The 24,438-nt window shown below is 43.5% G+C and overlaps 1 protein-coding gene across 2 annotated transcripts in view; it reads right to left on the bottom strand.

The window, feature by feature from the left end:
• Positions 1 to 24,438, bottom strand: part of abca12 (ATP-binding cassette, sub-family A (ABC1), member 12) — a 94,591-nt gene that overhangs the window by 36,587 nt on the left and 33,566 nt on the right. For both annotated transcript variants that reach the window (XM_052493568.1, XM_052493569.1), the window contains exons 29-50: positions 24,137 to 24,360; positions 22,106 to 22,235; positions 21,871 to 22,026; positions 21,486 to 21,582; positions 21,028 to 21,380; positions 19,453 to 20,901; positions 18,928 to 19,222; positions 18,439 to 18,664; positions 17,901 to 18,004; positions 13,935 to 14,041; positions 13,379 to 13,587; positions 13,178 to 13,254; positions 8,660 to 8,790; positions 8,169 to 8,339; positions 4,429 to 4,593; positions 3,364 to 3,559; positions 2,709 to 2,848; positions 2,458 to 2,577; positions 2,105 to 2,195; positions 1,509 to 1,688; positions 1,080 to 1,331; positions 445 to 523 (exon numbers count right to left, since the gene is read on the bottom strand). In XM_052493568.1, the coding sequence (XP_052349528.1) occupies positions 445 to 523; positions 1,080 to 1,331; positions 1,509 to 1,688; positions 2,105 to 2,195; positions 2,458 to 2,577; positions 2,709 to 2,848; positions 3,364 to 3,559; positions 4,429 to 4,593; positions 8,169 to 8,339; positions 8,660 to 8,790; positions 13,178 to 13,254; positions 13,379 to 13,587; positions 13,935 to 14,041; positions 17,901 to 18,004; positions 18,439 to 18,664; positions 18,928 to 19,222; positions 19,453 to 20,901; positions 21,028 to 21,380; positions 21,486 to 21,582; positions 21,871 to 22,026; positions 22,106 to 22,235; positions 24,137 to 24,360 (4,952 nt within the window). The remainder of the gene's footprint in view (positions 1 to 444; positions 524 to 1,079; positions 1,332 to 1,508; positions 1,689 to 2,104; positions 2,196 to 2,457; positions 2,578 to 2,708; positions 2,849 to 3,363; positions 3,560 to 4,428; positions 4,594 to 8,168; positions 8,340 to 8,659; positions 8,791 to 13,177; positions 13,255 to 13,378; positions 13,588 to 13,934; positions 14,042 to 17,900; positions 18,005 to 18,438; positions 18,665 to 18,927; positions 19,223 to 19,452; positions 20,902 to 21,027; positions 21,381 to 21,485; positions 21,583 to 21,870; positions 22,027 to 22,105; positions 22,236 to 24,136; positions 24,361 to 24,438) is intronic.

The following is a 24,438-nucleotide window of genomic DNA, read 5'->3' on the forward strand; positions in this document are numbered from 1 at the left end:
AGCTACGCTGCGTTTGCGAGATGAGATATCCATGTTGGCTTCAGAAGCACACTCAGTAAGATGTAAACATAGACATTATGCTCAGCCATGATTTATAGCGAAGCGTGTACTGTATTGATGCAGGGGACATAGCTAGTAGTTTATGTGTAACTGATCGGAGGCTAGATGAGAGATGAGGGCGTTTTTTATTGTGGGTCTGTTCATCAACAGGAGGGGAGATAATGCGTGTGTGTGCATGTCTGTGTATTTGTTTGTGTGTGTGTGTGTGTGTGTGTGTGTGTGTGTGTGTGTGTGTGTGTGTGTGTGTGTGTGTGTGTGTGTGTGTGTGTGTGTGTGTGTGTGTGTGTGTGTGTGTGTGTGTGTGTGTGTGTGTGTGTGTGTGTGTGTGTGTGTGTGTGTGTGTGTGTGCGCCTGCATTCACGTGTGCATGTTGGGCCTACTCACTCGTCCTTGAGGAAGCAGGGGTAAGGGAAGGCCTGTAACTGGACAGCTGGCTCAGTGACCTGCTGTCCTGTCTGGGTCTCTGAGAGATGATGAGATAGACAGTAAAACATCACATCACATAATACATCATCACATAACACAGAACAGTGTTGTTTTCTTCTTTTCTTAACAGCACTGATTTAGCTGACAGCTGCTTTTTGCAGGAATGTTTTTACTATGACTATGATATGGGTTGTGTCTTACCTACCTTACCTACCCTTTGGAACCCTTAGAAAAAAATGGTTCCAAAAGGGTTCTTTGGCTGTCCCCATAGGACTCTTTTTAGTTCCAGATAAAAGTAGAACCCTTTTGAGTTCCTCGTAAAACGTTCTGTGGAAAGGGTTCTACAGTACATGGAACTCAAAAGGGTTCTATCTGGAACCAAAACGGTTCAACCTAGAACCAAAAAGCATTCTTCAAAGGGTTCTCCTATGGGGACAGCCGAAGAATCCTTTTAGGTTCTAGATAGCACCATTTTAAAAAAAGAGTTTACCTTGGGTAAAAGCACTGACTGTACTGTAAGTCACTCTGGATAAGAGCCTCTGCTAAATCCCCAAAATGTAAATGTAAACATATCATCAACAACATAACGTTACCTATGATGGCCCTGTCGATGCTCTCCTGCAGGTACACAAAGCCTCGGTTGTAGCGCTGGGTCTTCAATGAGGAGATGTAGGGGTCCCTCACCCAGAAAGGGTTGCGGGAGCGGTCGGTCCGCATGGAGTTCTCGATGGACATGCGGATGGTGTAGTCCACCTTGGGAGGCAGCGCGGAGGAGGAGGAGCGTGAGGCATCTCGCCGCTTCCTGTGTGAGTCGTCATCATCCTTGGGCAGCTTGAAGATGATACCTGCAGAAAGAGAAACAGGAACAGATCACAATCTGCTATTTTATTTGATTTTTGACTACTTGAATATTATATTAAGTAACTGTATTGTTACAGAGAAATGATTTAATATAGGAACGGCTGTAGGGCAAAATGTTAAAACACAAGGCATTTATTTTGAAATATAAAGGATAGACTAACTGGCGTAGAGGTCTCTGGTCTGGGTGAGGTGTTCAGCCACGGTGTTGAGGTCGTCAGTAGAGTTGATGCCGTGGAAGCGGTCAAAGTTAATACAGGAGGACAGGTTCATCATCAGGTTGGACAGAGTGGTGATCTGGGTCACAATGTCCTTGTTTTTCTCCAGGAGGGTCGCTGTGCTAGCTAGGGGGAGAACACGGGTCTATTAGATATAATAAAAATACAAATAGAAAGATAAAGAAGATCTATAGCTAATAAAGTGGATAAATATCTTAAGACAGATTAAGATATTTAAGTAGTGAGAAGTGGTCAGAGGGTCAGGGGGTCAGGAGGGAAGATGTATATTAAATACAAAGATAATATAAAACTAAAGAAAAAAATATGCACAATATAAAGAATGTATGAATGAATGAAAACATGTATTGCTCCGAAGGGAATTTGAATGTAGAAGATATGTTAAGACACATTTAATTGGAATGTCTTAATTGAAGGCCTTGATATGTTTTATATTTTACATAGAGATAACTAGAGAAGAAGGGATAAGGGTTGTCTTGTATGTACCCATTTTCCAAAGTAAGACCTTCAAATACAAAACTCACAGAAGTTCTTGAGAGTATCCTTCATCTTGCTCACATCAATGTCTGTCTGCATCTCAATGAAATTCTGAACAAAGGAATTGCCAAGGGAATTCTAGGAGGGAGAAAGAAGTGGAGTAAAATAACATCAATATACAGTTGCTGAAACTTTCAGTTTCTGAAAAAACGTTCTAGTACTTTCCTCTACTTTCCTAGATAGATGGAATGTTCACCCTATTTGCTAGAGAGTGCACTACTTTTGAGCAGAACAGTATAGAGAATAGGGTGCCATTTGGGACACCGCCATGGATTCCAGAAAAAAAGCAGATAGTAGCTTATATAAACCCATTGTAGCTTTGAGAATAGCTGGTTCATACCTGGAGCATTGGCAGGGTTTGATTCAGTATCTTGGCTGAGTCCATAATGTAGGAAGAGGACTGGAGCCAATCCTGGGAGTACATCTTCAGGTTGGCAAACTGCTGCAACGTGGCATTGGACTGGAAGACAATACATACAGATGGTGTTACAGTGTAGTGTAGTGTGTGTGTGTGCACATGTGTGTGTGTGTATTCATGGTTGTGTGTGTGTGTGCACATGTGTGTGTGTATTCATGGTTGTGTGTGTGTACCTTTTCTATGATGGCCCTAGTGAGTGGTGTGTCTGGGCTGTACAGGACCTGTCCCAGCAGCATGGGCTTGAGAAAGGCCCAGGCTATGGCTCCCCCAGTGGTGTTCACCATGTCCAGGTAGAAGTTCATACAGAAAGGAGCTGGCCAGGGGAAGAGAAGGTGCAGTTTATAAGATGTGTCAGTCCTACATTCTTATAGGAAAATGTCACAATTTTCAACCTCATATTAAATCATACTTAATAATAAAAAAATATATTCATAATCTTGTTGTAATGATGTAATTTCAATTAGCTTTGAACACTGGGTCTATGCTTAAACCAAATAAGCAATGTGTGCTTATGTATGTAAAATGTATGTAACGGCTAGAGCAGCCTATTTTATTTATTCTTTATTTAACTCGGCAAGTCAGTTAAGAAAAATCCTTATTTACAATGACGGCCTAGGAACAGTGGGTTAACTGCCTTGTTCAGGGGCAGAACGACAGATTTCTACCTTGTCAGCTCGGGGATTTGATCTAGCAACCTTTCGATTACTGGCCCAACACTCTAACCATGAGGCTACCTGCCACCCCAGGTAGCATAAAAGCCTACAACGTTTAATTCTCTAATAAATTATATCAATCAACTAATCAACATCTGCAAAGTGGGTTCCATACTGGCATTGCGAGGGATCTTGAACTTGTTGACCAGCTCCTCGATCCTGTGCTCCTGCTGTGTGGAGGGGTCTGTCTCAGTCATGATGGGCAGCTTGGAGATGCCAAACAGAGACATGATGCCATGGTTACACATGGCTCTGGACACAGTGGTGAATGTAGCTCTGCTGGACATTGTTCTGGTTCTACCATGCACCATCTGGGGGTGGGAAAAGAAGAGAGTTAGGAGAGAGAGAGAGAGAGAGAGAGAGAGAGAGAGAGAGAGAGAGAGAGAGAGAGAGAGAGAGAGAGAGAGAGAGAGAGAGAGAGAGAGAGAGAGAGAGAGAGAGAGAGAGAGAGAGAGAGAGAGAGAGAGAGAGAGAGAGAGAGAGAGAGAGAGAGAGAGAGAGAGAGAGAGAGAGAGAGAGAGAGAGAGAGAGAGAGAGAGAGAGAGAGAGAGAGAGAGAGAGAGAGAGAGAGAGAGAGAGAGAGAGAGAGAGAGAGAGAGAGAGAGAGAGAGAGAGAGAGAGAGAGAGAGAGAGAGAGAGAGAGACACAGACTGAGAGAGCAGAGAGAGAGAGAGAGAGAGAGAGAGAGAGAGAGAGAGAGAGAGAGAGAGAGAGAGAGGAGAGAGAGAGAGACCCATTCACTACCTCTCAGAACACAGACTGATAGCAGCAATCCTCTCAGACACAGCCATTCACTACTATCTCAGTATAAGTAGAGCTCTATATCAGACTCAGCCATTCACTACTATCTCAGTATGAGTAGAGCTCTATATCAGACTCAGCCATTCACTCCTATCTCAGTATGAGTAGAGCTCTATATCAGACTCAGCCATTCACTACTATCTCAGTATGAGTAGAGCTCTATATCAGACTCAGCCATTCACTACTATCTCAGTATTAGTAGAGCTCTATGTAATACTCCATAGAGTCTCCATAAAGAAACACAATACTACTGTTCTATCTTATTCTGTGTTTATCTCAGTATGAGCAGGAGAGAAGGAAACAGGAAGACAGAGACAGGTAGACAGACTGCTATCTACAATCCTCCCAGATTGTCGCAGCATCATGCTTCAATACTCACACTGCGGAACTCTGGGTCAGAGACCAGGTTGAGGTCTCGTATGGAGAACATGTAGTCCTGAAGGTGGGCGATGGCAGGAAGCAGCTTGCCCATCATGTCCGTCAGGAACTTGACTATCTGCAGCATGAACCCCACTATGCTCTGCATCTCACTAGACAGCATCAGCTGTGGAGAGACATATGGAGGGACATTAGTATCACACATTAGACAGCAGAACCCTCTGTCATTAGGACTAGGCTGTAGAAGTCTGAACCCTCTGTCATTAGGACTAGGCTGTAGAAGTCTGAACCCTCTGTCATTAGGACTAGGCTGTAGACAGCTGAACCCTCTGTCATTAGAACTAGGCTGTAGACAGCTGAACCCTCTGTCATTAGGACTAGGCTGTAGACAGCTGAACCCTCTGTCATTAGAACTAGGCTGTAGACAGCTGAACCCTCTGTCATTAGAACTAGGCTGTAGACAGCTGAACCCTCTGTCATTAGAACTAGGCTGTAGACAGCTGAACCCTCTGTCATTAGAACTAGACTGTAGACAGCTGAACCCTCTGTCATTAGGACTAGGCTGTAGACAGCGGAACCCTCTGTCATTAGGACTAGGCTGTAGACAGCTGAACCCTCTGTCATTAGAACTAGGCTGTAGACAGCTGAACCCTCTGTCATTAGGACAAGGTTGTAGACAGCTGAACCCTCTGTCATTAGGACTAGGCTGTAGACAACTGAACCCTCTGTCATTAGGACTAGGCTGTAGACAGCTGAACCCTCTGTCATTAGGACTAGGCTGTAGACAGCTGAACCCTCTGTCATTAGGACTAGACTGTAGAAGTCTGAACCCTCTGTCATTAGGACTAGGCTGTAGACAGCTGAACCCTCTGTCATTAGGACTAGGCTGTAGACAGCTGAACCCTCTGTCATTAGGACTAGGCTGTAGACAGCTGAACCCTCTGTCATTAGAACTAGGCTGTAGACAGCTGAACCCTCTGTCATTAGGACTAGGCTGTAGACAGCAGAACCATCTGTCATTAGAACTAGGCTGTAGACAGCTGAACCCTCTGTCATTAGAACTAGGAACCCTCTGTCATTAGACAGCTGAACCCTCTGTCATTAGGACTAGGCTGTAGACAGCTGAACCCTCTGTCATTAGGACTAGGCTGTAGACAGCTGAACCCTCTGTCATTAGGACTAGGCTGTAGACAGCTGAACCCTCTGTCATTAGAACTAGGCTGTAGACAGCTGAACCCTCTGTCATTAGGTCTAGGCTGTAGACAGCTGAACCCTCTGTCATTAGAACTAGGCTGTAGACAGCTGAACCCTCTGTCATTAGAACTAGGCTGTAGACAGCTGAACCCTCTGTCATTAGAACTAGGCTGTAGACAGCTGAACCCTCTGTCATTAGAACTAGGCTGTAGACAGCTGAACCCTCTGTCATTAGGACTAGGCTGTAGACAGCTGAACCCTCTGTCATTAGGACTAGGCTGTAGACAGCTGAACCCTCTGTCATTAGAACTGGGCTGTAGACAGCTGAACCCTCTGTCATTAGGACAAGGCTGTAGACAGCTGAACCCTCTGTCATTAGAACTAGGCTGTAGACAGCTGAACCCTCTGTCATTAGACAGCTGTAGAACCCTCTGTCATTAGGACTAGGCTGTAGACAGCTGAACCCTCTGTCATTAGGACTAGGCTGTAGACAGCTGAACCCTCTGTCATTAGGACTAGGCTGTAGACAGCTGAACCCTCTGTCATTAGGACTAGGCTGTAGACAGTGGAACCCTCTGTCATTAGGACTAGGCTGTAGACAGTGGAACCCTCTGTCATTAGAACTGGGCTGTAGACAGCTGAACCCTCTGTCATTAGAACTGTAGACAGGCTGTCATTAGACAGCTGTAGAAGCTGAACCCTCTGTCATTAGGACTGGGCTGTAGACAGCTGAACCCTCTGTCATTAGAACTAGGCTGTAGACAGCTGAACCCTCTGTCATTAGAACTAGGCTGTAGACAGCTGAACCCTCTGTCATTAGAACTGGGCTGTAGACAGCTGAACCCTCTGTCATTAGAACTAGGCTGTAGACAGCTGAACCCTCTGTCATTAGAACTAGGCTGTAGACAGCTGAACCCTCTGTCATTAGAACTAGGCTGTAGACAGCTGAACCCTCTGTCATTAGAACTAGGCTGTAGACAGCTGAACCCTCTGTCATTAGGACTAGGCTGTAGACAGCTGAACCCTCTGTCATTAGACAGCTGAACCCTCTGTCATTAGAACTGGGCTGTAGACAGCTGAACCCTCTGTCATTAGAACTGGGCTGTAGACAGCTGAACCCTCTGTCATTAGGACAAGGCTGTAGACAGCTGAACCCTCTGTCAGACTAGGCTGAAGCCCTCTGTCATTAGGACTAGGCCTGTAGACAGCTGAACCCTCTGTCATTAGGACTAGGCTGTAGACAGCTGAACCCTCTGTCATTAGGACTAGGCTGTAGACAGCTGAACCCTCTGTCATTAGGACTAGGCTGTAGACAGCTGAACCCTCTGTCATTAGGACTAGGCTGTAGACAGTGGAACCCTCTGTCATTAGGACTAGGCTGTAGACAGTGGAACCCTGTCATTAGGACTAGGCTGTAGACAGCTGAACCCTCTGTCATTAGAACTAGGCTGTAGACAGCTGAACCCTCTGTCATTAGGACTGGGCTGTAGACAGCTGAACCCTCTGTCATTAGAACTAGGCTGTAGACAGCTGAACCCTCTGTCATTAGAACTAGGCTGTAGACAGCTGAACCCTCTGTCATTAGAACTGGGCTGTAGACAGCTGAACCCTCTGTCATTAGAACTAGGCTGTAGACAGCTGAACCCTCTGTCATTAGAACTAGGCTGTAGACAGCTGAACCCTCTGTCATTAGAACTAGGCTGTAGACAGCTGAACCCTCTGTCATTAGAACTAGGCTGTAGACAGTGGAACCCTCTGTCATTAGGACTAGGCTGTAGACAGCTGAACCCTCTGTCATTAGAACTAGGCTGTAGACAGCTGAACCCTCTGTCATTAGAACTAGGCTGTAGACAGCTGAACCCTCTGTCATTAGGACTAGGCTGTAGACAGCTGAACCCTCTGTCATTAGGACTAGGCTGTAGACAGCTGAACCCTCTGTCATTAGGACTAGGCTGTAGACAGCTGAACCCTCTGTCATTAGGACTAGGCTGTAGACAGCTGAACCCTCTGTCATTAGGACTAGGCTGTAGACAGCTGAACCCTCTGTCATTAGGACTAGGCTGTAGACAGCTGAACTCTCTGTCATCTGAGAGCCTGTAGACAGAATCCCTTTCGGTCTTACTGTCCTTAATTACATTACATGTCTACCTATCTCAGGGTTTCTTAACCCCGGTCCTGGTGATCCAAAGGGGTGCACATTTTTGTTTTTGCCCTAGCACTACACACCTAGCACTACACACCTAGCACTACACACCTAGCACTACACACCTAGCACTACAAACCTGATTCCACCAATCAACGCATCATCAAACCTTTGATTAATGGAATCAGACGTGTAGTGCTAGTGATAAAACAAAAACTTGTACCAGTTTGGGTCCCCAGACGCACATATAGTCACAGAGAATCCCGATGTGTAACCTTTACATGACCTGCCCTGACACTGAGACATAACCATTCCTTACCCTGTAGACGACACTGTGGACGTAGCAAGCCAACAGCACTATGAAGTTGTACTGTAAAACTGCAGATGGCAGGTCACACACATACCCTGTATATCACGTTCTCCATGTGGACGTAGCGAGCCACGATGACTACAAAGTTGTACCACTGGTTTATAGGCAGGTTGCAGAAGACCTGGAAGAGGAGCTGCTCTGTGCTATTCATCTGCAGGCTGGTTGGGTCCCTGCAGTGGTGCATGTTAGCCAGCCACGCTAGGATCTATAGAAGGGAGATAGAAATTGTGTATGGGTCAGATCACTAGATATAGTACTAGCTAGTAGCAAATTAGAAGAGTAAGAACATATGATGGAGAGAAGAGAGAGAGATGTTTCACTGCAGTGGTGCATGTTAGCCAGCCAGGCTAGGATCTACAGTAGACAGAGAGGTTGAAGACTGGTCTGACTTTCATGACAACATCTAAAAATGACGATTATATGATTTCTCTCTCTTTTTGAGATAATTGTATTTGGTGTTATTGTTACACATCATATGGGCATCACAGCTGATCTGTGGCTTAGAATAAGCTGAAGTGAGCTCACCTGGAAGTTGCTGTTAGGCATGGTGGTCTCCATCAGCAGGTGGAGGATCTCAGGTGGGATGTCAGTGTAATGATGGACCTCCAGTGCAAACGCTGTCTTGTTTCTCAAGAGCTCCGACATTTTCACCACACCTAGGAAATACAATACAATAGGTGACTGCAGAGAAAATACAGGAGGTTCAACACCTTGACCACACCTGTAGAAGAAAATGTAACAAGTGACTGAAGAGAAAATACAGGATCTTGACCACACCTGTAGAAGAAAATATAACAAGTGACTGAAGAGAAAATACAGGATCTTGACCACACCTGTAGAAGAAAATGTAACAAGTGACTGAAGAGAAAATACAGGATCTTGACCACACCTGTAGAAGAAAATGTAACAAGTGACTGAAGAGAAAATACAGGATCTTGACCACACCTGTAGAAGAAAATGTAACAAGTGACTGAAGAGAAAATACAGGATCTTGACCACACCTGTAGAAAAAAATGTAACAAGTGACTGAAGAGAAAATACAGGATCTTGACCACACCTGGGAAACATAAAATATATATTTTACATGATATATTTATACGTTGGCCTCCCGAGTGGCACAGCGGTCTAAGGCACTGCACCACAGTGCTTGAGGCGTCACTAAAGATCAGGGTTCGATCCCAGGCTGTGTCGCAGCCGGCCACGACTGGGAGACCTATGAGGTGGTGCACAATTGGACCAGCGTTGTCTGGGTTAGGGGAGGGTTTGGCCGGCCACATGCACACAGACACGGTTGCAATTGTACGGTGTTTCCTATGACACATTGGAGCGGCTGGCTTCTGGGTTAAGCGAGCATTGTTTCAAGAAGCAGCGCGGCTTGGCAGGGTTGTGTTTCAGAGGACGCATGGCTCTTGACCCTTGCCTCTACCAAGTCCGTATAGGAGTTGCAGGAATGGGACAAGACTGTAACTACCAATTGAGGAGAAAAAAGGGTAAAAAGTAGAATATATATAAATATATACATATACAGTACCAGTCAAACGTTTGGACACTCCTTCTCATTCAAGGGTTTTTCATTATTTTTACTATAATATAATAATATACAATCTTGGCATTCTCTCAATCAGCTTCATGAGGTGTCACCCGGAATGCATTTCAATTAACAGGTGTGCCTTGTTAAAATGTAATATGTGGAATTTATTTCCTTCTTAATGTGTTTGAGCCAATCATTTGTGTTGTGACATGGTAGGGTTGGTATACAGAAGATAACCCTATTTGTTAAAAGACCAAGTCCATATTATGGCAAGAACATCTCAAATAAGCAAAGAGAAGTGACAGTCCATCATTTTTTTATTTTTTTATTTATTTTTATTTCACCTTTATTTAACCAGGTAGGCTAGTTGAGAACAAGTTCTCATTTGCAACTGCGACCTGGCCAAGATAAAGCATAGCAGTGTGAACAGACAACACAGAGTTACACATGGAGTAAACAATTAGCAAGTCAATAACACAGTAGAAAAAAATGGGCAGTCTATATACAATGTGTGCAAAAGGCATGAGGAGGTAGGCGAATTAATACAATTTTGCAGATTAACACTGGAGTGATAAATGATCAGATGGGCATGTACAGGTAGAGATATTGGTGTGCAAAAGAGCAGAAAAGTAAATAAATAAAAACAGTATAAAAACAGTATGGGAATGAGGTAGGTGAAAAAGGGTGAGCTATTTACCTATAGACTATGTACAGCTGCAGCGATGGTTAGCTGCTCGGATAGCTGATGTTTGAAGTTGGTGAGGGAGATAAAAGTCTCCAACTTCAGCGATTTTTGCAAGAACATCCAGTCACAGGCAGCAGAGTACTTTAAGACATGAAGGTCAGTCAATATGGAAAATTTCAAGAACTTTCTTCAAATGCAGTCGCAAAAACAATCAAGTGCTATGATGAAACTGGCTCTCATGAGTATCGCCACAGGAAAGGAAGACCCAGAGTTACCTCTGCTGCAGAGGATAAGTTCATTAGTTACCAGCCCAAATAAATGCTCCACAGAGTTCAAGGAGCAGACACATCTCAACATCAACTGTTCAGAGGAGACTACGTGAATCAGGTCTTCGTGGTCGAATTGCTACAAAGAAACGACTACTAAAGGACACCAATAAGAAGAAGAGACTTGCTTGGTCCAAGAAACCTGAACAATGGACTTTAAACCGGTGGAAATCTGTTTTTTGGTTCCAACTGATGTGTCTTTGTGAGACGCAGAGTAGGTGAACAGATGATCTCTGCATGTGTGGTTCCCACCGTGAAGCAAGAAGGAGGAGATGTGATGGTGTGGAAGTTCTATGCCGGTGACACTGACTGTGATTTATTTAGAATTCAAAGCATACTTAACCAGCATGGCTACCACAGCATTCTGCAGTGATATGCCATCCCATCTGGTTTACACTTAGTGAGATTATCATTGATTTTTCAACAGAACAAAGACCCAATACACCTCCAGGCTGGCCTCCACAATCACCCGACCTCAACCCAATTGAAGAAGCCAACTAGTGCTCAGCGTATGTAGGGAATTCCATTAACTGTTGGAAAAGCATTCCAGGTGAAGCTGGTTGAGAGAATGCCACGTGTGTGTAAAGCTGTCATCAAGGCAAAGAATCTAAAATATATTTTGATTTGTTTAACCCTTTTTTTGGTTACTTCATGATTCCATATGTGTTATTTCATAGTTTTGATGTCTTCACTACTATTCTACAATGTAAAAAATAGTAAAAATAAAGAAAAACCATTGAATGAGAAGGAGTGTCCAAACTTTTGACTGGTACTGTATATGTATGTGTTATACACTACCGTTCAAAAGTTTGGGGTCACTTAGCAATGTCCTTGTTTTTGAAAGAAAAACACATTTTTCGTCCATTAAAATAACATCAAAATGATCAGAAATACAGTTTTGACATTGCTAGTGTTGTAAATGACTATTGTAGCTGTAAACGTCTGTTTTTAATAGACTATCTACATAGGTGTACAGAGCCCATTATCAGCAACCATCACTCCTGTGTTCTAATGGCACGTTGTGTTAGCTAACCCAAGTTGATCATTTTAAAAGGCTAATTGATTATTAGAAAACCCTTTTGCAATTACGTTAGCACAGCTGAAAACTGTTGTTCTGATTAAAGAAGCAATAAAACGGGCCTTCTTTACACTAGTTGAGTATCTGGAGCCTCAGCATTTGTGGGTTCGATTACAGGCTCTAAATGGCTAGAAAATAAGAACTTTCTTCTGTAACTCATCAGTCTATTCTTGTTCTGAGAAATGAAGGCTATTCCATGCGAAAATTTGCCAAGAGACTGAAGATCTTGTACAATGCTGTGTACTACTCACAGAACAGAACAGTGTAGACTGGCTCTAACCAGAATAGAAAGAGGAGTGGGAGGCCCCGGTTCACAACTGAGCAAGAGGACAAGTACATTAGAGTGTCTAGTTTGAAAAACAGACACCTCACAAGTCCTCAACTGGCAGCTTTATTAAATAGTGCCCGCAAAACATCAGTCTCAACGTCAACAGTGAAGAGGCGACTCTGGGATGCTGGCCTTCTAGGCAGAGTTGCAAAGAAAACGCCATATCTCAGACTGGCCAATAAAAATCAAATATTAAGTTTGGCTTAAGTTGAGGAACTCTGCCTGATGCTCCAGATACTCAACTAGTCTAAAGAAGGCCAGTTGTATTGCTTCTTTAATCAGACAACAGTTTTCAGCTGTGCTAAAGGTTTTCTAATAATCAATTATCCTTTTAAAATTATCAACTTGAATTAGCTAACACAATGTGACAAAAAATGTCCTTTTCTTTCAAAAACAAGGACATTGCTAAGTGACCCCAAACGTTTGAACTGTAGTGTATATTTAGGCAATAAGGTCCAAGAGGGTGTGGTGTATGGCTAATATACCAGGGCTAAGGGCTGTTCTTATGCACAATGCAAACCCCAGAGGTACCTTATTGGGATTATAAACTGGATACCAACGTAATTAGAGCAGTAAAAGTTTTGTCATACGTGTGGTGTATGGTCTAATATACCACTGCTGTCCGTCAATCATCATTCAGAGCTCGAACCACCCAGATTATAATTATATTTAAAGGTGGTATATTAGAAGTCATTCTAAAAGCAGTATGGGCTGCATGTTCAGAAGAGCAAAATACATTACATGAGCTTTACGCTTCATAGTATAATTAGGCAATTAGCTAACAAATGATCTAAGTGATGAGCTAATTAACCCTGAATTAATAAGCAATTAGCTCATTAATGACTTGGCTTATGGAGTGCAGTAATTGAAGTAATGGGGCAGTGGTGAATGGAGTTGATCTAGTCTAGTGGTTAAGGCCACTGCCTCCAGCATATATTGTCCCCCCTGCATGACATCGAATCCCGGCCTTATCATCCTTCTCACCTCTGTATCTCCCTTTAATTCATCTATCTATCTCCCCTTCATCCATGCCTGTCACCGTCAAAAACAACAATAAAATCCTAATAAATAAATGTTGAAAAGTAATTGGTATACCTGGAGAGGTCATGTTGATGTTGAGGGATTTCAGGCTGCTGATGTTCAGGCCAAGCGTCTGGGTGAGTGCAGACGTCCTGTGTCACAAACATACACATCACGCACACATGAACATTTGTCAACGATAACTTCCATTTACACAATATACCATTTAGTTCTTCATTTATTTTGAAGTCTACATGTCCTATAATGTCTCCATACCAGTTTATGTTGACATTGTAGGTGTTGGGGTCCCCTATGAAGGTTTCGAACAGAGCTTCAAACAGGTCAGAGCTGTCCTGAGCCAGACTCTGAGTCATTATGTGGAAGGCCTGGAGAATGGGCATGGCAGTCTCACACAGGAACCCTGGGCCAAGAGACAGAGCCTGCATCACCTGCTGGATGGAGTCCATATCCTCCAGCGCACACACCTGCAACACAAGTTACAAGTTTATTTGCAATGTGTAATGAATAGGCCTACATTGAAAATCTTGCTCACTCACAAAGCAGAACGTGCAAGATGAGTCATATGGACTGTGAATTTTGTCAGTATAGAAGCCCAATGGTAGCAGTCAAAACACTGTAAATAAACCATGTTACTGTATGTGTGTGTGTCTTGTTGTAGAACACATGTAGCTCCTCGCTGTTGCAACAAATGTCTGTGTCTACCCTAGTCTTGGTGATGTTATGGTATTCTAGACATTATTCCAGAGAGAATAGCCTCCGTATCCCTCTCGCCCTACAGATGAAAGTTTCATGAGAAGTACTGTGTTCTAACCTTAGAGGTCAGGTAGACCAGTATGTTGCTGAAGTTTCCATCTGACCAGCTGCTGCTGAAGAGTTCAGACCCTAACTGGATGGTCTGGAGTAGGAGGTGTAGGTTCACTTTGGAGGGAGGGAGGAAGAGGGAGAGAGATACAAAAAGGGAGAGAGAGAGCGTGGGAGGGAAAGGGAGGGCAGTAGAGATGTGTTAAGGTGACATGGTAACACAGTGTCCCACAGGGCATCATTACCACCTCTATTTCAGGGTGGCTTCTCTGAACAGCAAGCAGCAAATGATGTGGGACCCTGCATACTACTGACGAGGCAAAGGGACCAACTTTCTACGTCTCAAATGGCACCCTATTCCTCACATAGTGCACTACTTAGGTCTCTGGTCAAAGCAGTGAGACCTCAAGGCGAAACATCTAATTAAAACGAGACACGAACTACGGTGAATGGTAAATATTGGTGCACTGCATTGAAAACCCAGAAGAAAAGCGAGTGACTTAACATACACTTTGAATCATTTAGGATCTCAGGGGTACTGCCGTGGAGAAAATAATAAAAAGGGTATGATCCTCAAGCTAGGATCATACCTCTGGGAAATGAAAGGGTTGTAGCTGAAGTAGCTGTGGTGCAGTTTTTCAAGTGACTATATTGCATATACAGAGATATAACCTTGTTACATGGCATTATAAAACAAGTACAGTAGCCAATTAAAATGTGGTCACAAAGCTATTATATTTGTGTGTGTGTGTGTGTGTGTGGGAGGGGGGGTATTTAGTGATTGAATTCTTACTTGGCTAATGCGATTTAATAAGGTTTAATAAGGAGCAGAGTGTCTTTCTCTTGGAGATGTGCCATATGCCTCCTGGCTTATCTGGAGTTCTAACAAAGCTCACATTATTAAGCCCATCCTATTGCACTGCCTGGTTTCAATATGAAATATGTCCATTATATAATAATGGTGTTTGGAATATGGCTACATTAAAAACACATTGTGAGCAGTGATGTATATAAACTCTGGATTGCTGATGCTATGTATTGGCCAATGAGAGGCTTTGAAGCAACCGGTCAGCCATATTGGCACTCCCCCAGAAGGAGCAGTCCTCCATAGGAATGGATGGAATCCCACAGTATATATTGTATGTATTTAAGTGTATATTTTGATGTTGTAGTGGGGACAGTAACATTAGTACTTTCAAAATATTATACTTTAAGGAAAATTTATATATTTTCATGTATTTTTTGTATGTTTCGCTCACATAATTTACCAATAAGGCACAAGAGGCAGTGCTGCATCATGAATACAGTCACAGGTAAATGGCGTTGTTTGGATTGACACGATACCAACATATTAAAATGACAATAAATTACAAATTTTCATCAAAACTTTCATCAAATTTCATTCTTCCACCTCAAGATATTGTCTGGACAAAAATGTGGTCGTTAGTTCTTTTGGTCATGTTGCTACAAACGCGACCCAGTTGTTAATTATTTTTCACAAAGTTGCTATGCAAAAGGACTGGTCGTCCGTTCTAAACAGAATGGTTGCTATGCAGGCTGGATAATGTTCTTGTCACTTGTCACCGACTTCAGATAACTCAGTCATGTCAAACATTGAAACTGGAATGACAGTCCACTTTCTGCATTTTCGTTTGTTTGAGTTATTGTCTTTTGGTATTTACTTGGATATGTCCATGATAAAGACATTGATGTGTGATTCAACTAACTCTACAGTATGTATGGTACTACAGAGATCGGTATTCTAAAGTGAAACATTGTTTCTGAGGTCAGACAGGCAGACAGAGATACTTATATTAACCCCTGCTGTACGAAACTAAATGCTATGTTGGAAGCAAGGAGAAATATTGTGCGAGTAGAGATAAATACAAGCGATGATTCGGACAGCAACATGAGCATGATATTCTTATGGAGTGATCATTTTTATATGGAACTGTTAGCAGGCATTGGTGTGTCTATGACAGCCAATACAGCATAGTGTGGAAAGCTGCTCGTCCAATCAGTATCCAGGATCCAAACAACCAGTTTTATAATATAACTTTAAAGTATGCATTAAGGTGTCGATAATATCATAAAATTGGCAAAAACAAATGTAGACATAAAAAAAATGCATTTCTATAGCTTCCAAAATATTATTTACAATGGTGGGGTAGTGCCAAGATGGAGGCACGATGGCTTCAAAACAGCTCCCTCTGTCAGTCATCTAGTGTATATAAATAATTGATTGCACGGGATTCCTCAAGTAGGAGTTCCTAGTAGGAGTTCCAAGTAGGAGTTATATAAAGGTCAAATAGAGAGGCGGAGGGAAGGTCTGACTTCTGACTTCTGTATCAGAGGACACCTGACATGTGGGGCTGAAGAAATCAAATTATGCATATGAACATTTAACAGGGTGAAGACTGCATGTGGTTGTCTGTGAGGGTTAGGTCTGTAGGAGTCTAGAGGAGCCGCTATGCAATGAGACACAATGTGAGTAGGAGGAGGAAAGACACCAGGGGAGTTTGTCTGTGAAAGTTAGTAGGAGAACATACAGTTAGAGGCATTTTGGATTTTTTATTTTTTTATTCTAGAATGTTCTTATTTAAATGTATTTAGGTACATCTTCCCACTCTAAATCAACTAATATGGCAGCTTAATGACTTTACACATTTTGGATATTATGATAACATTGTGCCACCAGTAGTAACACCAATGATGGTAAGACTAATGAGACATTTTAGGTTGTTGAGGATATTTTCTTAAATGGATGCCAAATATACTCAAATCAAGGGTATGTTCAAATCAAGGATATCCTCAAATCAAGGGTATGCTCAAATCAAGGGTATGCTCAAATCAAGGGGTTGCTCAAATCAAGGGGTTGCTCAAATCAAGGGTATGCTCAAATCAAGGTTATTAACCCTTTAAAGTGATATGATTAAAGATTTTGCTCACAATGTTATTTCCCTTCATTTACATTTAGTAACACCAAGTGACACTGGATTTAGACACACCAAATTATCAATGGAATCCTCAAATTGATGACATTCTAAAAGGGTGTGATAAGCTAATCATTGTCTTTAATATAGACACCTCCCCCGATAACAGTTTGCCACTGGAGGGAATGCTCAAGGTCCTTGTATGTCTTCGTAAAGAGTGATTTTCAAGGCGCTAACACCAATGACATATGGTATAACTGAGGGACAGAAAGTATACTAGTAAATAAAATAGGTATTTTGATAGCTTTGTTTGTTTTTAATAATCTATACAATATGATAAATACTTTTGTTCACTTTCTAGCATTCATAATATATAGATATCTCTAAATCCCCAAAATATGTCACTATTAACTCTACACATCACTACTGGGAACAAGACAGTTTGCTTACCCTACTGTAATGTACTTTGAACAATGCATAAACATTGTATAAAGGACTTGAATTAAGTTTTATCATTGATAAACAGCTTAATATTAACAAAAACATATATGATGTGTAACTATTTGTCATTTTAAAGTGTTTTCATGGTAGCAAAGGCAAGGGACGCAAATGCTACCGCAACTCATGAACGACCCCACTACTTTTGACCAGAGCCCTATGGCCCTTGGTCAGAAGTACTACACTAAATAGGGAATAGGCCATTTGGGATGTTGGTATAGTTAGAGGTATTCTAGGGTTAGAGGCTAGGATAATGGAAGAATGAAGAAAAGTAATCTTGTCCACTCAGCGGATTCCCGTCCATCAAACTAACGATGGAAACTAAATGTGATTTTTTTTGTCTTTGTAATGTCTTTCTGGAGCCAATTGGTCAGGTCTATAGTGAGACTTGTCTCCTTTATTTATCCTCCATTTAAACAACGTGAGTCCTATTGAGCAATACATCTCATTTCAAGGGAGTCCCGACTGAGCCATGAACCTCTGAACCACTAAGAGAGGAGGGGGAAATGAAGAGGTAACTAGAAGAGTAAAGTAACTAGGCTTACCTTGTGATTCAGTGGCCAGGCCCATTGTGATATTCTTAATAAGGGGAGCATAGGGAAGGTCCTCGGGAACCCTGTTAGATATGTCTGTCAGAACCATTGACAACCTGTGGGAGTGGGGCGGAAGACAAAAAACCATCATCATCAGCTGCTCCTCTCATTTCTGCATGTACTACTGTAAACTACAATTAGTTACATCTTTCATCATGGTTGTTATGCACATGATCCTCACAGACGAGATGATATTATTAGTAGATTATAATATTACAGTAAATACCAAGTAACTGGAAAATACTGCTTCATCAAAGCTGAGATCTCTGAATGCTACAGCTGTGAGCACAAGCCATTGTCATGGGACAGACGGGACACTTATCCAGCTTCATTAACCATTTATCTCCAAAGCAACAGCAAAACGTAGCCTGGTCCCAGACCTGTTTGTGCTTTATAGCCAATGTCTATGATCATGTTCATGCCAACAACCATAGAAGTTGGCAGGACAGGACAAACAGATATGCAATCAGTCTAAAAACAGAAAACGAACTTGTGTGTCCAGTTGGTCTCGTTCATCATTAGCAGATGTCCAGTGTTCATCTTGGCTGCAGCCAATACCAGACGAGCCACGCTGGCCTCCATGCTAGTGTTTGCCAGGCCCAGGAGACCCTGAACATTATGGAGAAGCAGCTGGGTGACATCAGCAGTCTGGGCCAGGGGGCCTCGGCCTGACCGTAACACCTGCAACATCTTCTGGATGGCATGTTCCAGGTCTCCTAAATGGTTAACAGACACAAATATATTCATTTCTACAGTGCTAGTTGTAATGTAAGCATTCCTTCAAGGAGGAACAAGTATATATTGGTTAATTTGTTTGAATCAATACATTTAAAATGTTCAGCAAATGTTTTGCTTGATCTTAACTGTAAGTGCTCATCCATGGAGGAGATAATTATAGCTTGCCAGTCCCTGACACAAGAGGGACCATAATCTTGTATCATAGTTCCCTGGTACAAAAAAAAGATGAAGAAACAATTACCTATGATACTGCCTGCTGTCTGCAGGCTGGGGTATGAAGACAGAGAGACCAGGAGACTCTGAACCGAGCTGGAGATGACAGCCATAGCGCCGGCTATGTCCCCAGTGGTGGTGGTGTAGTTGATAGCCATGGCGGTGATGTGCAAGATATGGAGGGAGACGTTGAAGTAGTGTTCACTGCCATCGGGCATCAGGGGTGCCACAGCCATAGCAGCCTGGTTGAGGGATGCCAACGCGGAGGGTACTAGGACGGCTGATTGGGGCATTGATAAACCTTGCCACAGGCTGGTGGACACCTGGTGATGATGATTATGATGATGTTTTTTAATTGTTCAAAAATCATTGTACAAATAGCAAGCCACAAGCTCAATTGCAAGAACAATTTACAATGTAATGACGCATTATGAAACATTACAAATATGGCTAACATATTTACTGTTGACCCACTTATGTATGCATTCATAAAGCACTTATAACAGCTACAAAAGACATTATAATATCTGTCAAAGGCAGTCACAAGCATTACCTGTTGTGACACTCTAAACAGGACCTGGACCGTGGCACCAGCACTGTCCCCCTGGTACCCTGTTGGGGTGTTGGTTAGGTTGAGCATGGTAAGGATAGACATGGTGACCTGCTTGGAGATCCCCAGGAAGGATGGAGGGATCTGGGCCGTGTTGGAGACCCCAGAGAGGGCAGCGAGAAGGACCGACTCCAGAGGGAGAACGTATATCCTCTGGTCCTCAGGCAGAAAGGCCACCAGGGCAAGGAAAGTCTGATTGATCATTGCCTCTTTCTCGTGAGGGCTGCTGAAGTTGTGACTTGCAGCGGAGAGGTTGAACAGGGTATGAGTGGCTAAGGCACTGTTCAGGAAGAGAGGGTGAGTGATGGACTGGATCGGCTTCCTGTCCGGAAGGGTCGTCTCCATATCGGAGGCCAGGAGATGATCCAGTGAGGCAGAGAGCATGCTTGTAGCCTTCATCATGTTCTTCATGTCCCGTGGGTGTGAAACCAGCAGTGCAAAGCCTTTCACCATCTGGCCAGAGGTGTTGAGGTACATCAGGCTGTCCGTGGGTAGGTAAGAGGTGAACACAGCAATGGTCTGGTCTAGAGCCATCATGTACGGAGCCAGACTCATGTAAGCTTCTGGTCTGGACAGAGAGCTGAGGATGTTCTGAATGATGGCATTGATCTGAGATGTAATATCAGAGACCTCTTCAAGGTTATCTGCCAGGATGTCGTTGAAGGCGGTGAGAAACTGAATGGTCATGTTGGATCCATTGTTGGGGCCACTGTAGATGATCCTTGCCACCTCAGCACTCAGCTGCCTAACCATATGCTCCACCCTCTGGGCGACCTGTAGTGGGGGATGCTGGGACAGCACCATGGCCATGTCCGCCATCTTGCCCAGGCCTGCTGACAACTTCTGTATCTTGGCCAAGTCCTCCATGGTCCAGTCTTCATGGGCTATCTCCACGAACAGCTGGCTGTATGCCTGCCACTGTCTGGGGAGGGTGAGGTAGGAGAGGATGCCCAGGGCCACGTCGATGGGGTCGTCCAGAGGGGGGGGGACTGAGGGGCCCCATGTCATGGCTCCGGCCCTGGACATAGACCTGGAGACGTTCCCCATGGGTGGTAGTGATGGTGGTACCATGCCAATGTCCCTAGAGACCCCTTTGAGCACTACAGACAAGTCAGGGTTGCCGAAGAACATATGGGCAGTCTCCATGATGTCTGGCATGGTGGGTGGCATTGTCAGGGCCTGGAACAAGACAGGGTAGTCCAAGTAGAACAGATCAAGGAAGTCATCCATTGGCTCTTTCATTGGCTCCCTCCTCATCAATTCGCGGCGGACCCTCCTGGAAACACCCTCATTGTGGTGGGAGAAGGGACTCCTGCTCCGCCCGGTCATCTCGTCTTGTAATTGGCTCAGGTAGTAGTCCAGCGGGGCGAAGAGATCACTGGTCTGAGATACCTAAAAATTCAGAAAAAAAGGCCAGCACCTACTTGAATATGATTTGCAATTGAAGCTTTGTGTTTATTTTATTTAACTTATAATAACATCCTATCTTAATTAACCACATGCATGTGTCTGGGATACCTGTCTGAGCATGGTGATGACGTGCTCTGCTAGCTCCATGGACATCTCAGAGATGGGAGGGAAGGGGACACTCATCTGTCTCAAAGTGGATAAGAAGACCTTCACCACCTCGTACATCCTGGGCAGAGCCTGGGTTACCAGATCCAACCCGGAGGCGGTAGAGGAGCCCCACCAGCCGCTGAACTCAATAGCCTTCTCCAGGATGAGGTTTGTGGTGTTGACAGATAGGAACTGCTCCATGACGCTGTAGACCATGGGCCAGTCTCCCAGCAACTGTACACGGACCAGCTCCCTGATCATATCTTTCAGCAGCTTGTTGATCGACCCTCCGTCTGGCCTGGAGAAGATGTTCTCTGTGAATGGATGAATGGATTTCAATTTCTGTAACGTTCATGTGACCAATCGTTTATGTGATAATTAGACACAATTTTAAATGACATAACAGTGCAAAGTTGTACCTGTTAGTATGGCCTGGATGGAGTCCTGGGTGAGATTAGACCCGGTGAGGAGCATCTCTAGGGCTTCCATCAGGAGGTGCTGGGCAGATGTGGCATTCTGCAATAGAATAGAATAGTATAGAATATTGTCCATTTGGTGAAAACTGAAATTCCGCTTCTGCCTTTTCCCAACACCCCCAGACAAACACACACAGACACACACATACTCTCTCTCTCTCTCACACACACACACACACACACACACACACACACACACACACACACACACACACACACACAAACGTTGAGAGGCACAGGGGTCAGCAACCACCGGGTGCATGGAGAGCACTTCTGGGTTAAGTGATTGCCTTGATCAATGGCACAAGGGAAGAAGATGGCACAGCACCTGGAGGAGCTGGCTGTAGACCATGGTGTAGTTGATAGTCATTTCCATGGCTTGGAGGTAGGGACGCATCCACAGGTCCAGGTCCTCGGTGAAGTTCATGCCTGTCAGGAGGATCTCCATGGCTTCCATGAACACATGCTGTGCGGAGGTGGAGTTCTGAAATAGAATAGAATAGTTTACGCACACACACACACACGCACACACACACACACATTGAGTGGAGATTGTAAGATACCTGAAGTAGATGGCTATTCTCCAGAGTGTAGTTTAGGGTCATCTCTACAGCCAGGAGGTAGGGTCTCATCCAGGGGTTGTCCATGGCCAGGGCATCCAGCTGATCCAAGGCCATCCTAAAATCCTGAGTACTGGGGAGGACAAGAGACATGGATTAGGACCAATGACTGTAAACTAATCATTTACAACAAGAATATACAGATCTGTATGTTGAAGGTTATGACTGTGAGTGAGGACAATAGGAAGCGGTTTCCAAGCTCGATGGAGAATATGTGTTCGGGAAACAGGCCCTATGTGTTAAAGACATAGATCAATTTAATGCTTTCACAGATATTGTCATTTCATACATGCAGGATAGAAATGCTACTTATGTGACAGTGAAACTACTCTCCCATTAGTGAAATAGCAGCAAGAGATATGTTGGTGTCAGAAACAAAGAATAGAATAGCATATAGCTAAAGTTGGATAGCCTGTGGTTAAATTGAAACAGAGAATGTATTTACTGCATGCTTTCATGTACTGCAACTGCTACACTTTTCCCCTACATAAAATAATAATGAGTCAGTAATACCATTATTTCTCAATCTGGATTGAATATAATCATAATTCATCATCATCATGTTTTTTGGGGGGTACTTATTCATAATTTTGGGATATAATGTAGGCCGTGGTATAAGATTATTTCTTTCTTTGGGATATTTCCATTACAGTGGTCAGTGATCTACGACTCTCGCCGTCAAACTTGGTCTACATCCCAGATGGCACCCTATTCCCTTCATAGAGCGCTATCACATTGGGCCCTGGTTAAAAGTAGTGCATTATATAGGGAATAGGGTGCCATTTGGGATGCAATTGTGATTGATTCCATGAGATATGTATAATGTGATTCTTATCAGCACTGAGTTCATTATTACAGAAAACGAAATCAATTAAAGAGGAATTGAGACTCAGATAACTGAATAATAGTTAGACGTCACTATCTGCACACACACACACACACACACACACACACACACACACACACACACACACACACACACACACACACACACACACACACACACACACACACACACACACACACACACACACACACACACACACACACACACACACACACACACACACGATCTGTGTTCAGGTAAAGAGTCAAAGAAACTAATGCACATTTGATTGTTCCAAATTCTCTTATGTGATTTCGGAAGGAATCTATATTGGTTTGCCTCTGGTTTGTGCGTGTAGGTGATAAAATGACTGTGATTGGTGTCTTTATTGGTTATTTAATTCTCTCTCTCACCCTCTGAGATAAACATTTGATTCTGCCTAATGGTTTTCTCCTCGTCCTTCTCGATGTCTTGTATTTGAGCACTCCCAGGGCCCATATTCACAAAGTGTGTCAGAGAAGAAGGGCCGTTCTAGGATCAGTTTTGCCTTCCAGATCATAATGAATATGATTATATGGACAGAGTGAACCTGATCCTAGCTCAGCACTCCTACTCTGGGATACTTTTTGAATACAGTCAGAGAAACAGCTTATAAACAGCTTATAAAGCAAACAGGGTGTGTCAATCGGGTATACTGAGAAAGGCAGAACACACAAGAACACAAAGCAGCACCGGAGATGACTTGCACTCTTTCTCTGCCTGTCAAAGTTGACCTTGTGGTGACACAAAACAACCATTAGTGGCACATAGAAACAAAGTCATGCCAAAGTTGTGCGAAGGTCTGGTCAGGTAAGTATTTGTCACTGTTATACCCTTTTTACACTATTGTTCTGACCCAAACCGTCCTATACTGATATTTTCATTTCACATTGTCCTTTCCAGCCACTACCATATGGTGGATACGTAACCAGGCCAATGCAGTACAGCTCAGCTCAGTCATGTGAAAGGGGCATTAGTGTTTTGGTTGTTAACTAATATATAATAATAATATTTAGCAGACACTTTTGGGTGTCCCCAGGGGGAATTGAACCTGCAGAACTTGGGATTGCAAGTGCCATGCTATGCCAACTGAGCCACACAGGACTCACCTCTGGCTCAGTTGTAGTTGGAGAAACTGTGTGTTCCAGTGAGCCTGGTCCTCTGTGGTCATATTTAGTCCCTGTAGCTGGTATAATGTGTTGAACAGCATTGTACCAAGCTGCTCAGTAACTATGGTGCGGTTAACCTGGACCCAGTAGAATGAACGCAGAGCTGCCACCATCATAGCTGCTGTAGTGTCCACTGATACTGTGCCATACCCCATCCCCATGCCCTGGGAAGAGAACACAACAGAAGACAACAGGCAAAGGAGCTGTGTCAGTAAAGTAGCAGCAGAGTTTACTAGGTGCTA

The sequence above is a fragment of the Oncorhynchus keta genome, chromosome 34 (assembly GCF_023373465.1).
Source record: "Oncorhynchus keta strain PuntledgeMale-10-30-2019 chromosome 34, Oket_V2, whole genome shotgun sequence".
NCBI lineage: Eukaryota > Metazoa > Chordata > Actinopteri > Salmoniformes > Salmonidae > Oncorhynchus > Oncorhynchus keta.